At 48.5% G+C, this 13,465-nt stretch overlaps 1 protein-coding gene across 3 annotated transcripts in view; it reads left to right on the forward strand.

The window, feature by feature from the left end:
* The window catches only part of cracr2aa (calcium release activated channel regulator 2Aa), a 56,152-nt gene extending 42,687 nt beyond the window's left edge, over nucleotides 1–13,465 (forward strand). The window contains exons 13-17 of one of the 3 annotated variants that reach the window (XM_080183770.1): nucleotides 688–769; nucleotides 2,526–2,640; nucleotides 3,685–3,786; nucleotides 6,448–6,524; nucleotides 12,486–13,464. In XM_080183770.1, coding sequence (XP_080039896.1) covers nucleotides 688–769; nucleotides 2,526–2,640; nucleotides 3,685–3,786; nucleotides 6,448–6,524; nucleotides 12,486–12,576 — 467 coding nt within the window. In that variant the 3' untranslated portion in view covers nucleotides 12,577–13,464. Of the gene's footprint in view, nucleotides 1–687; nucleotides 770–2,525; nucleotides 2,641–3,684; nucleotides 3,787–6,447; nucleotides 6,525–12,485 lie in introns of those variants that run through there. The other 2 variants (XM_080183771.1, XM_080183772.1) reach the window with 2 other exon arrangements.

The following is a 13,465-nucleotide window of genomic DNA, read 5'->3' on the forward strand; positions in this document are numbered from 1 at the left end:
ATAGCCCCACGTATTTACCCCATTAATCCCCCTAACCTACACATCTTCGGACACTAAGGCGCAATTTAGCACAGCCAATCCACTAATGTGTTCAGGGTGGCACAGTGGTTAGCACTGCTGCCTCACAGCACCAGGGACCGGGTTTGATTCCCGGCTTGGGTCACTGTGTGGAGTTTGCACATTCTCCCCGTGTCTGCGTGGGTTTCCTCCAGGTGCTGTGGTTTCCTCCTGCAAAGATATGTGGGTTAGGTGGATGGGCCATGATAAATTCCCCCGTAGTGTCTGGGGGGACTAGCAAGACTAACTGCATGTGGTCATGGAGACAGAGCCTGGGTGGGATTGTTGTCGGTGCAGACTCTTCTGCACCATAGGGATTCTATCATTCTTTGGATTCTATCTTTGGACTGTGGGAGGAAACCAGAGCACCTGGAGGAAACCCACGCAGACATGGGGAGGACATGCAAACTCCACACAGACAATGACCCAAAGCTGGAATTGAACCTGGGCCCCTGGTGCTATGAGGTAGCTGTGCTAACCACCCCATGTACAGGGAGAAGGCGAATTTATTCTGCCTCAACAAATTCCTGTGGATGAAATAAGATCAGATTGACATTTGTAGAGAGAAAATAGCTTCATTTCAATAAGTTATAATTGGTGGGTGTTTTTATATTATTATATTATTTCCAGGTATAGACTATCATGTGAAGACGGTAAATGTAGATAACTGTCACATCGCTCTCCAGCTCTGGGACACAGCGGGTCAGGAACGGTGAGATTCTCTTATTGTGCTCACTTTACTGTTGTGAGAGACGTGAGGCTTGGCTGCTGATAGGTTAGAACAAGCTTTGATCATCGATATTGAATGGATGCGAATTCCCGCTGTGACTGAGTGGCTTGTACTCGCATCGCGGAGTCACGGGCTGTGGGTTCAAGTCTGGGGTTTGAACGTAAAATCAAGACTGACGCTGCAGTCCGGTACCAGGGGAGTGCTGCACTGTCTGCGCTGCCATCTTTCAGAGGAGATGTTAAACCAAGACCCTGTCTACCTACCTGGGTGTGTGTATAAAACCCCTCTGCAGGAGTTCCTGATACCTTGGCCACCCTCGACAAGACAAAAAAAATACACAGGTGACCTGTGGGATCTTGCTATGTGCAAATTGGCTTGTACGTTATAACAGCGACTGCACTGTGTTAGCACAGCAAGTCTGACCGCACCAGGTTAAAGTTCGACAGGTTTATTTCGAATCACGAGATTTTGGAATGAATGTGAGGACAGGGTGTTTCACTCCAGGAGTAACGTGATGACAGATTAGGAATATCCTGGAACTCCTCTGGAATTACCTACTTCACCCCCACCTCCCCCCCACCCCCCTGGCTAAACCCGCACCATGCACTCTCCATCAACACAAACTCATCCAGACCTCTGCCAACCACCTTTCACCTCTCACCAAAACCACGTTCACCCAATTCTCCCCGTATTCGCCGACCGAGATTGGTTCCCAGTCGAGTGACGCCTCAGTTCTGAAATTCCCATCTTTCTGTTCAGTCCCTCCATGGCCTCGCCCCCTCCCTATCCCTGTCCTTCTGAGCTATCCTTCCTTCAAACCTCCGAGATATCTGCACACACCTAACTCTGACTTCTTGACTATTATTCCCAATTTTAATCGCCTTCCGCTATCGGTGGCCGTACTTTCTGCTGCCCGGACCCCAAACCAGGGGTCCCTCAACCTCTCTGTCTCCAAACCGCTTCCCTTTCTTAAAGGTACTTCTTCAGACTTTACCTCTGACTAACCTTTTGGTTACCTGCTCTATTATCATCCATCTTGTGTGGCTTCATGCCAAATGTTGTTTGATAAGGAACTCTTGTGAGGTGCCTTGGGATGTTTAAGGTGCTATATAAATGCACGTTGTTGTAAACATGCCTTTGAGAGTTGCAGCAAATGCGTTTTGTGACATGAACTCTTTAGCAATGGGGATGATGGCAATCTGTCAGAGAATGAGATCGATTAATATCCAGCAGTGGTTTACTATTGACCGATAGGTGGTAAGGTGACACAGTAGTTAGCTCTGTTGCCTCACAGTGCCGGGGACCAGGTTCGATTCCCGGCCTTGGATCACTGTCTGCATGAAGTAATTGTCTGTGTGGAGTCTGCACATTCTCCCCATGTCTGCGTGGGTTTCCTCCAGGCGCTCCAGTTTCCTCCCACACTCCAAAAATGCGGTGGATTGGCCGCGCTGAATTAACCCTAGTGTCAGGGGGATTAGCAGGGTAAATAAGGGTTATGGGGATAGGGCCTGGATGGAATAGTGGTCGGTACAGACTCAATGGGCCAAATGGCGGCCTCCTGTACTGAAGGGAATCTATGAGAAGTGCCCTTGGATTTACTTTTTACCGATACTTTGTGAATTAAAAAAAAATTGACCACAGCAAATCTAATGCTTATGAAGATAATACTCTGGAATCAGTCTTTTATTTGGGTATGTTTGTTATTAAACACAGTGTGATGTCTCGTTCAATGTTGCAGGTTTCGCAGTGTTACCAAGCAATTCTTCCGTAAAGCTGATGGAGTTGTTCTGATCTACGATATCACAGCGGCAGTAACCTTCTACGCTGTTCGACAATGGCTGCAGAGCGTACAGGTTCCGTCACTCGATCCTCCTGTACTTTACCACGACACAGACTCTGCTTAAAGCGGTTCGGTATCATAGTGACAAGTTTAGCTCCGTTTTGTATTTAATCCATCACTTTCTATGAATAAGTCTTTGAATCAGCAACCTGGCCGTTACTGAGGCAAACACGCCCTTGTATTAGTGAATAGCGTCATAGAATTCTTACGCTACAGGAGGCCATTCGGTCCACCCAGCTTGCACTAGCCATCAATCCCACCCAGGCCCTATCCCCATAACCCCATGTATTTCCCTGCCAGCCCCCCCGATACCAAGGGTCAATTTATCACGGCCAATCCACCTCACCCGCACAGTGGTTAGCGCTGCTGCCTCACAGCACCAGGGACCCGGGTTCAATTCCAACCTCGGGTGACTGTCTGTGTAGAGTCTGCATGTTCTCCCCGTGTCTGCGTGGGTTTCCTCCCGCAGTCCGAAAGACGTGCAGGTTAGGTTAATTGGCCACATAAAATTGCCACTTAGTGACAGGGGGATTAGTAGGGTAAATATAAGGGGTTACGGGGATAAGGCCTGGATGGGATTGTTGTCAGTGCAGACTCAATGGGCTGAATGGCCTCTTTCTGCACTGTAGGGCTCTACGATTCTATGATTTTTTTCGGCAATGATGTTTAAAGAGAGATTGACGCCTTCCGGGTATTTTCTCAGTTGGTTTTGGGCAGGGATGTGATTGAAGTGTTTAAATTATGAAAAATTTTGACAAATTGGAACTGAGTAAATCAGCAAGAAAGGGATTTATGGTAGTTAGAAACGCAGCAAGGGAATATTCTGGATAGGAGGGCTCGATGGGCCGAGTGGAGCCGGGTAGGAGGGCTCGATGGGCCGTGGAGCCGGGTAGGGGGGCTCGATGGGCCGAGTGGAGCTGGATAGGAGGGCTCGATGGGCCGAGTGGAAGGCACAGTTGGGTCTGGTGTCCGTCCATGTTCAGTAATACTCGGGATGTGAATCTGGGAGCTGTGTTAGTTTGTGTTGACGATGTGACGTGGAGTTTTGTGTTCGCAGGAGGGAGCGGACCCCGAGGTTTTAATCCTTCTCCTCGCCAACAAAACTGATCTGCAAAATAAGCGCCAGGTCACCAGTGAGGAGGGGCAGCGACTGGCTAAGGTTTGCAATCCAAGATGTGTATCTCTAACGATTTAAAACCATCTGTGAGACTGTCCAACTGCTCGATCGGAAACTAAATGGCCGCTTGAGGAATGGGAAGATCCCGGGCTGGGATTCTCTGATCTCTGTTCCCCTGGGCCCTGGCTGCCGGCGAGAATGGAGAATTTAGGGTACCTTCCATGGGCATGGTGCCCACTGGCCTTGTAATCCAAAGGCCCAGGGGTGGCACCTGGTGGAATTTTAATTCAATTAATAAATCTGGAATATAAAGCTGGCATCATTGCCGTAAAAACCCATCACGTTCACTAATGTAGGGAGGGAAATCTGCCATCCTTACCCAGTCTGGCCTACATGTGACTCCAGAGTCTCAGCAATGTGTTTATTACTGTCACAATCAGGCTTACATTAACACTGCAATGAAGTTACTGTGAGAATCCTGTAGTTGCCACACTCCGGCACCTGTTCGGGTACACTGAGGGAGAACTTAGCACGGTCAATGCACCCTAAGCTGCACATCTTTCAGGCTGTGGGAGGAAACTGGAGCGCCCGGAGGAAACCCACGCAGACATGGGGAGAATGTGCAGACTCCGCACAGACAGTGACCCAAGCCGGGAATCGAACCCGGGTCCCTGGCGCTATGAGGCTGCAGTGCTAACCCACTGTGCTGCTCATAACTGATCCCTGGGATTGCCGAGTTAGACACTGTGAGATTCACGCTCTGAGACAGGAGGAAATGATTAAATTTCCCCACAATAGCCAGTGGAAAATTGCTAACATCCACTCTCCAGGTAATTAAGTGTTGGGTGGGTTGTAATCCATTGCGAAGGAGCAGTTGTTTACATGAAGTAATCGGGGAATAATTGAGATGAAAACCTTGTTGACAGCTCCTTCTGGAGGGAGGATAGCGTTGTTGACAGTGCGTGCACCTCTCGCTAAAGACTAAATTAACCCTTGCGCAAATCCATCAGCAGAGTGCGCAGTCAGACAAACCCGTGCCTTCCACTGTATGTTTCTCAGTTGTCACAGTCTTTGCTCATTCCATTCCAAGCCCAAACACGCTGCCGTTTTGGACTCTCTGGAGACGTTCTGTGGAGAATTTGCGTAAGGCTCAGGCCACTTCGATTTACATAATCCTGTAAGGATTACGGGGACTTGTTGCTCCTATTACATGTTTTTCTTACAGGATCGCAGATCACTGGGCTGCGCGGTGGCACAGCGGTTAGCGCTGCAGCCTCACAGCGCCAGTGACCCGAGTTCGATTCCCGGCTCGGGTCACTGTCCGTGTGGAGTTTGCACGTTCTCCCCGTGTCTGCGTGGGTTTCCTCCCACAGTCCGAACGACATGCTGGTTAGGTGGATTGGCCATGCTAAATTGCCCCTCAGTGCCAGGGGGGTTAGCAGGGTAAATATGTAGGGTTACAGGGATAGGGTGTGGGTGGGATTGTGATCCCACTCGATGGGCCGAATGACCTCCTTCTGCACTGTGGGGATTTTATGATTCGTTAGAGTGTAGAAGGAGGCCATTTGGCCCATTGAGTCAGCACTGACTCTCTGAATGAGCATTCTACCCACTCCCACTCCCCTGTCTTATCCCTGGATGTTCTTTCTTTTTAGCCAGAAGATCGGTTTCCTTGGGAATATCTGTATGGAATCTAATTGGGGATCTAACTGGAATATATACAATTCTGACAGGGCTGGACAGACTGGGATATTGGGTCCTCAGGTTGGAGGATCTAGAACAGGGGGTCACTGTCTCAGGGCACAGGGCTGGCAATTAGGACTGAGCCGAGGAATATTCTTTTGCTAGAGAGAGAGGTGAACCTATGGCATTCTCTACCACACTGCTGTTTCACAGGGCCAGGGACCTGGGTTCGATTCCAGGCTTGGGTCCCCATCTGTGTGGAGTTTGCACATTCTCCCTGTGTCTTCATGGGTTTCCTCCGGCTGCTCCAGTTTCCTCCCACAGCCTGAAAGACGTGCTGGTTAGGGTGCATTGGCCGTGCTAAATTCTCCCTCAGTGTAACCCGAACAGGCACTGGAGTGTGGCAACTTAGGGGATTTTCACAGTAACTTCATTGCAGTGTTAATGCAAGCCTACTCATGCATTAATAAATAAACTTGTGGAGGCCTAGTCACTGAGCGTATTTAAGAAGGAAATAGATTTCTAGACTCCTAAGGGTACGGAGGGGTATAGGGGAGAGAGGGAGTATGGTATTGTGTTAGACAATCAGCCATGGTCATGTTGATTGGCAGAACAGGCTCGATGGGCTGAATGGCCTACTCCTGCTCCTATTTTCTATGTTTCCACAATCCTGCCTCCACCACCCACTCGGGAGGTTCGTTCCAGACTCCAACCACCCTCTGGCTGAGAAAAACCTTTCCTCCCATCACTTCCACTCCATGATTATGAATCTGTGCCCTTTAGATCCTGAGGCTGCCTTGAGCGGGAACAGTTTCTCCCTGTTTACCCCTGTCCGTACCCGTCAGGATCTGGAATATCAAATCTCCTCAGTCGCCTTTTCTTTGTGGTCTCATTGAATCCTGTTAATTATCCTGGGTTATTTTTGGACACTGTGCCATGACGGATATTGAATTTGGTGTGTATTTAGTTATTGACACAGGCGTTTGAAGCAGGTTAACTATTCTTTCCCCCTCTCTACAGGAATGTAATTTGATTTTCTACGAATGCAGCGCTTTCTCGGGCGTCAACATCACTGAATCCATGATACACTTGGCCAGGTAAGACAGTAAGTTTATTGAATCAGATGGTCTGGGACTAAGTCATTGATTTGTATATTTTAACAGGTTCAAATATCTTTAAAGTTCTTTTTCCCCCCACAGTGCAGTGATGTTGTGTACGGAGACTGTTGTGTATTGATTGATTTGCGATAGATTTTACATCTCTGAGCTGTCCCCTGCTCTCAATCCTCAGGCTGATTCCCGGGGATGGCGGGTCTGATGTATGAGGAGAGATTGACTGGGTCAGGACTGTTTTCGCTGGAGTTCAGACGAATGAGTGGGGATCTCATAGAGACTTATAAAATTCTAACAGGAGCGGACAGGGTCGATGCAGGGAGAATATTCCCGATGGTGGGGGAGTCCAGAATCGGGGAGGGGGGTGGGAGTCACAGTCTAAGGATTCAGGGTAGACCGTTTAGAATGGAGGTGAGGAGACGTTTCTTCCACCAAAGAGTGGTGAGCCTGTGGAATTCATTCCCACAGGAAGTAGTTGATGCCAAAACATTGAATGTATTCAAGAGGCAGTTGGATTTGGCACCTGGGGCAAATGGGATCAAAGATTACGGGGAGAAAGCAGAATTAGGCTATTAAGTTGCATGATCGCGATGAATGGCGGAGCAGGCCCAATGGGCCAAATGGCCTCCTCCTCCTCTTATCTTCTATGTTTCTATGACATTGTTTCAAAGCTACAAGAGGCTTAGTTACAATACTTTAAAATATCTCAGTAATTACAGGATTTCTACACACATGCTCTCAGCCCGGACGCCAAGTGATGCACGTCATCTTTATCCCGTGCATGCACCAGTTGATGTTTAAAATTAGATGGTGTTGCAAATATCCATCTGGGATAGACAAAGTTGAACGGGGCAACCCCAGTTACCATAATGTTTATTTTGTTGTCAGGGTTTTGAAGAGGGACAGGTCATTGTTGCTGCGGCAGCTCAATATCTGCTCTCCCCTTTCACTTTCATTCTCCTCAGTGAGGCAGGAGTAATTGGCCACACCACAGGGAGAACTCTGAAATCTGCTGTAGGGCAAAAGGCACTCAGTGTGGAATAGGAACGTAGATATCTCATAGTTATCTGTACAGCAAAAACACAAAGATTTCCATTAATTTGACAACAGCCTTTTAAAATCATAGAATTCCTACAATGCAGAACAAAGCCATTCGGCCCATTGAGTCGGTACCAACCGCAATTCCACCCAGACCCTCTTCCTGTAACCCCATCCATTTACCCTGCTAATCCCCCTGACACTGAGGGGCAATTTAGCACAACCAATCAACTTAACTTGCACATCTTTGAACTGTGGGAGGAAACCGGAGCACCCGGAGAAAACCCAGGCAGACACGGGGAGAACGTGCAAACTCCACACAGGCAGTGACCCGAGGCAGGAATTGAACCTGGGGCCCTGGCGCTGTGAGGCAGCAGAGCTAACCACAGTGCCACCTTGCTGCCCCTTAGATTGTGTCTGACCTGTACCTGTATCTGACTCTATTTATCCAACTGTAACCTGTAATTATACCCTTAATTAACAGAAACTAATCGGTTCTCCCTTGCCAATAGCTAAACAGTTTCTCTCCATTGATTGCATTGCGAGGAGATTGCCACTTGTGCTTCTGTAATGTTATAAATATATCAGATTAAGAATGAACATTCTATAGTATTGCTGCTTCACTGTTGACCAGACAGAAGGTCTGGAATTTATTTGGTTTTGGAGATCTCACGTTGAGCTAGTCACCATGTGCAGTTGAGATGCAGTCCAGCTATTTGCTAAGAGAATGGTAGAACGGTTTCAAGGGGCTGAATGGCCTCCTCCCCTTCTATTCCTCCCAGTGTAAACCTTTGGAATGTTAAACGGCTTTGTACCAGAATTTAGTCCAAAGCATCAGGGGCCAGCCCACTCGCGGGGAAACTCTAACATCAAATCTGTAATCCCTGTCGGATTGGGGTCACGATACTGGACATTCACTCAGACCAGAAGCGCTAATTCACGCTTATTAAGATGTAACTTTAAACAGAAGCAAAGTCGGGTAGGTGGAAATTACAACATCAGCAGCTGGTTGAGGTTTCCTCCTCGGGGGGGGGGGGGGGGGGGGGTGGGTGGGCACCATCTAAATGCCATGAGCCTGCCCTGTTTCTATGCCCCTTATACAGGGCTAGCAGAGGTGGGATTGTGCCAGGAGGATTGTAGAGTTTCACGCGAGCCTCCTTTCCCCAGTGCATCCTTCCCAAATCCTGCAGCCTGTCCCAACGGCCTCGGGTGTCTATTCACAGCTTTGATTTAGTTCTTCACCAAATCCGAAAGTCTTCTCGCAATCCTCGTCTTATTGTCTGCCTTGTGTGCTGGGCTGTGTGGTGGGTGTTGTCCATCACAGATTGCAGACTGAGTGAATTCATAGAGTCGTAGTGCAGAAAGAGGCCATTCGGCCCACTGACCACAATCCAACCCAGGCCCTATCCCCATAACCCCACATATTTACCCCGTTAATCCCCCCCTAACCTACTAACCAACACATCTGAGGAACAATCTAGCATGGCCAATCCACCTAACCTAAACATCTTTGGACTGTGGGTGGGAACTGGTGCACTCAGAGAAAACCCATGCAGACACGGGGAGAACGTGCAAATTCCAGTCACCCGATGCCAGAATTGAACCCGAGTCCGTGGCACTGCGAGGCAGCAGTGCTAACCACTCGAGACCTTTTGCTCTGATCTCTTCCCTTTAGCAAGCCCAACCCCCCCACCGCCCCCACCCCATGGGACTTTGCATTGAATCTCCTGAGCAGCTAATGGCCACACAGGCTTCCTGCGACTGGACTGCGCTGCAGCTTGAACTGTGGCTGGGAGATAAATATCGACCTGAAACCTTTCTCCTCTTGAGCTCTGAAGCAACAATAGCTGAACCTCAATCCCCCTGTCTGCTTTCACTAGCTGGGGTCAGGAGAACAGCGCTGGCTTGATTAACCTGCCTGTGTTTCATGTTCACTCTCTCATTAGAGCTTAAATTATGGATTATAAGAGGCTACTTGCAATTCATGTTAGACTAAATGATCTGTGGTTACCTGCTAATCATCCTCTCCCCAGGGGAATGGAGATGTTATCTCCGGTTTCACTGCACCATTTGCACATTTTGATGAGTGCTAATTGAGCGATGGGGAGTGAGAGGAGCTGTTATTTCTGTCCTAGACTGAAGTTCCAAAGTTCTGGACTTCAGAATCATTGAATCCCTACAGCCGCTGAGGGAGACCATTCAGCCCATCGAGTCTACACTGACAACAATCCAAACCAGGCCTTATCCCCGTAACAACGCGCATTTACTCTGCTAGCACCCCTACCCCGACACTAAGGGGCAATTTGGCACGGCCAATCAACCTGACCCACGCATCTTTGGACCGTGGAAGAAAACTGGAGCACCCGGAGGAAACCCACGCAGACACGGGGAGAACGTGCAAGCTCCACGTAGACAGTGACCCAAGCCAGGGAATCAAACCCGGGTCCCTGACACTGTGAGGCAGCAGTGCTAACCACTGTGCCACCATGCCATCCCCAGATAAATATTTATAGACTTTATAGACTATAGCATTTATAAACTCTTGACCAGATAGGTTTTATAAAATTTATTTAGAAGGAATGATACTCGCACACGGATATTGAGGCTGAGAGAGGCCATGCCTGACAGATTCTGAACTCAGTAACAGGATTAAGTCCTGGGTCACCCCCCGCAATCCCTCATAGCCTCCCATCCATTGACTCTGTCTACACTTCCTGCTGCCTGAGCAAAGCGGCCACCATAATTAAGGATCCCACGCACTCCGGACATTCTCCCTTCCACCTTCCGTCGGGAAAGAAGTACAAAAGTCTGGGGTCACGTACCAACTGATACAAGAACAGCTTCTTCCCTGCTGCTGTCAGACTTTTGAATGATGTGGAGATGTCCGCGTTGGACTGGGGTAGACAGTAAGAAGCCTGACAACACCAGGTTTAAGACTTTTGAATGGACCTACCACGCACGAAGTTGATCTTTCTCTACACCCTAGCTATGACTGTAACACTACATCCTGCACTGTCTCCTTTCCTTCTCTATGAACGGTATGCTTTGTCTGTATAGCACGCAAGAAACAATACTTCTCACTGTATACTAATACATGTGACAATAATAAATCAAATGAAAGAGGTTTCACATTTTATTCTCGATTAAAGGACCATTGAGTTGTTCGTACTAACTCGTCCTTTTAGAGACCGAACCTTGTATTTTTGTCCTTCTGTGTAGAGATTAGACAAACATATAGTCATTAAATCAAAGAGTTTCTATCTTTTGGATGGTTTGACAGATACAGGGAGCAGTCAGCTGTGGCACTGCGGTGCACGTGGCATTCTGCCAATATTGTTGATTTCAGCACATTTTGTACAAACTGTCTTTTAATCCCCAAATTGGAACCCTGATCGTACAAAGAACAACAAACACACAGCACAGGAAACAGGCCCTTCGGCCCAACGAGCCCACGCCGCCATTTTAACATTGTGAGTCCCCTCCTCTACCCATGACCTTTGTCTACGCCTATTGGGGAAGATTGAGGGAAGACTAATTTAGGGATCATTTGTTACACCGATCAGCCTAAGAGCACGTTTTTGGGAGGAAACCGGAGAAAACCCACGCGATCACGGGGAGAACGTGCAAACTCCCGCAGACACCGGCCCAAATCCATGTACAAATCGTACAATGGCTTCTTTAATGAAGCCATTCCTTTTAACTTACTGAGCAGGAGGATTGCGGCAATGTGACCGGTGTCTCTGCCTTGCCCTCCTGACGGGGAGGGTGGGGGGGGGGAGGTCAGTGCCAAAGTGACCAGCAGTGGAGGACCCGGGGATATTTTCTGTTGTTTGTGGGGGGGGGGGAGGGGAGGAGAGGGGAGGGGGCAGGTAGGAATGCTGCACAGGGTGAGCGCGGGGCATTAGGGGCAGGGGGAGAGGGTGTGGGACGTACAGAGTTGGGGCAGGGCGTGGTTCACTGATAATTTATATGTTCTGGTAAAATGCTTAGTTTGCAGACCGGTAACTATTTCCCTTCTGTCCTTTGGTTCATCCGAATATCAAACTTTAGGTTCTGAAGATGATTTGTATCCGCTGGCAAGAGGGGTCTGAATGTTCCAGCCTAGTCTACACTTAGAACCACAGAAACATAGAAAATAGAGGGAGGAGGAGGCCATTCGGCCCTTCGAACCTGCTCCGCCAATCATTTTGATCATGGCTGATCATCAAATTTTACATCCTGATTCCCCTTACACCCCCACCATTTCTCTCGATCGCTTTAGCTGCAAGGGTTTTATCGAATTTCTTCTTGAAATCACGCATTTTGGCCTCAACTACTTTCTGTGGTAGCGAATTCCACAACCTTTCACCATCTTGGCTTTGTTTCCAGTTACTTGTTTATTCTGTGTGATGGTTCGAAAGGACCTTTTTTTATTATTGATAAAAGCAAAATACTGCAGATTCTGGAATCTGAACCCAAAAGAGGAGAGGCTGGAAAATCCCGGCAGGTCTGGCAGCATCTGTAAGGAGGGAAAAGAGCTGGCGTTTCGAGTCCGGACGACCCTTTGTCAAAGCTAAAAGGCAGAGAAAGTGGGAGGTATTTATCCTGCAGGGGGAGGGAATGGAAGATGAGAACTAGCTGCAGGGACTAGGGGAAAGGCTGCTAATGGCAGCCCTTAGCATAGAAGGTGTGAACGGCGCCTTGATATTTTCCAGATTTACCGGGGTGGTGTGTGGGGGATTGGGGGTTTGGGGGGGGGCGGGGAATAAGGGGGTTGGGGGCTGGGGGGCAGGAGGGATGGGGAGGAGGGTGGGGGGAGCGGGGTGTGGGAGGGCAGAGGGCGAGGTGGGGTCGTGGGGGGTGGGGGGAGTTATTTTTTGGGACGCTGGTTAATGTGACGATGGAACATTTATTTGTCTGTTTGTTTAGACTGCTGAAGGAAGTTGAAGATAAGGAAAAGGAGAAGACTGTTGAGCTGCGTGAAGATTCTCCCCAACAGAAAACCTGCTGTGCAAAATAATCACAAGAGTTTATCAAGTCTAATCACCAGTGGAGCCTCTGGCTGGAACTCTACCAGCCCGCCTGCCACGGACTCGGAGCGAGGGCTGTGAAATCCCACTTTCTAAATCACTGGAGAGGAGGAGGAAGGCACTTCATCATTTTATAGATTCCACCGTAGACACTGATAGTGAAAACCCGAGTGAGAAACTGAACTTCTACTGTTGAGATCTGCAGCTAAAGTGTTTCCATTGGCAGAGTGTGAACCGTGGTTGGGACTGGGGAATTCTCTGCTCCTTTTAATTTCCTGCGGCAGACACCAAGGGACACTCTAAACAGGAGCCAGTGGACAGACAGGCAGTGGGTGCTTTCAGATTAGACTGTTCATTGCACTAGTGAAAGAATTGGAACTTTGAGTAAAACTGTTTACGTTTGCTGGGATGAGTTTTATATCCCTTTAAAATGTATTCTTTCATGGGAGGTAATGCATTTTGGAATCTCTAATACAGATAGGAAATACACAGCAAATAGCAGAACCCTTAAGAATGTTGATAGGCAGAGGGATCTGGGTGTACAGGTACACAGGGTCACTGAAAGTGGCAACGCAGGTGGAGAAGGTAGTCAAGAAGGCATACGGCATGCTTGCCTTCATCGGCCAAGGTGTTGAGTTTAAAAATTGGCAAGTCATGTAGCAGCTTTATAGAACCTTAGTTAGGCCGCACTTGGAATATAGTGTTCAATTCTGGGCGCCACACTATCAGAAGCATGTGGAGGCTTTAGAGAGGGTACAGATAAGATTTACCAGGATGTTGCCCTGGTATGGAGGGCATTAGCTATGAGGAGAGATTTGAGAAATTTTGATTTGTTCTCATTGGAATGACGGAGGTTGAGGGGAGACCTGATAGAGGTCT

The sequence above is a fragment of the Carcharhinus amblyrhynchos genome, unplaced genomic scaffold (genome assembly GCF_965287045.1).
Source record: "Carcharhinus amblyrhynchos unplaced genomic scaffold, sCarAmb.v2.hapA scaffold_410, whole genome shotgun sequence".
NCBI classification, from domain to species: domain Eukaryota; kingdom Metazoa; phylum Chordata; class Chondrichthyes; order Carcharhiniformes; family Carcharhinidae; genus Carcharhinus; species Carcharhinus amblyrhynchos.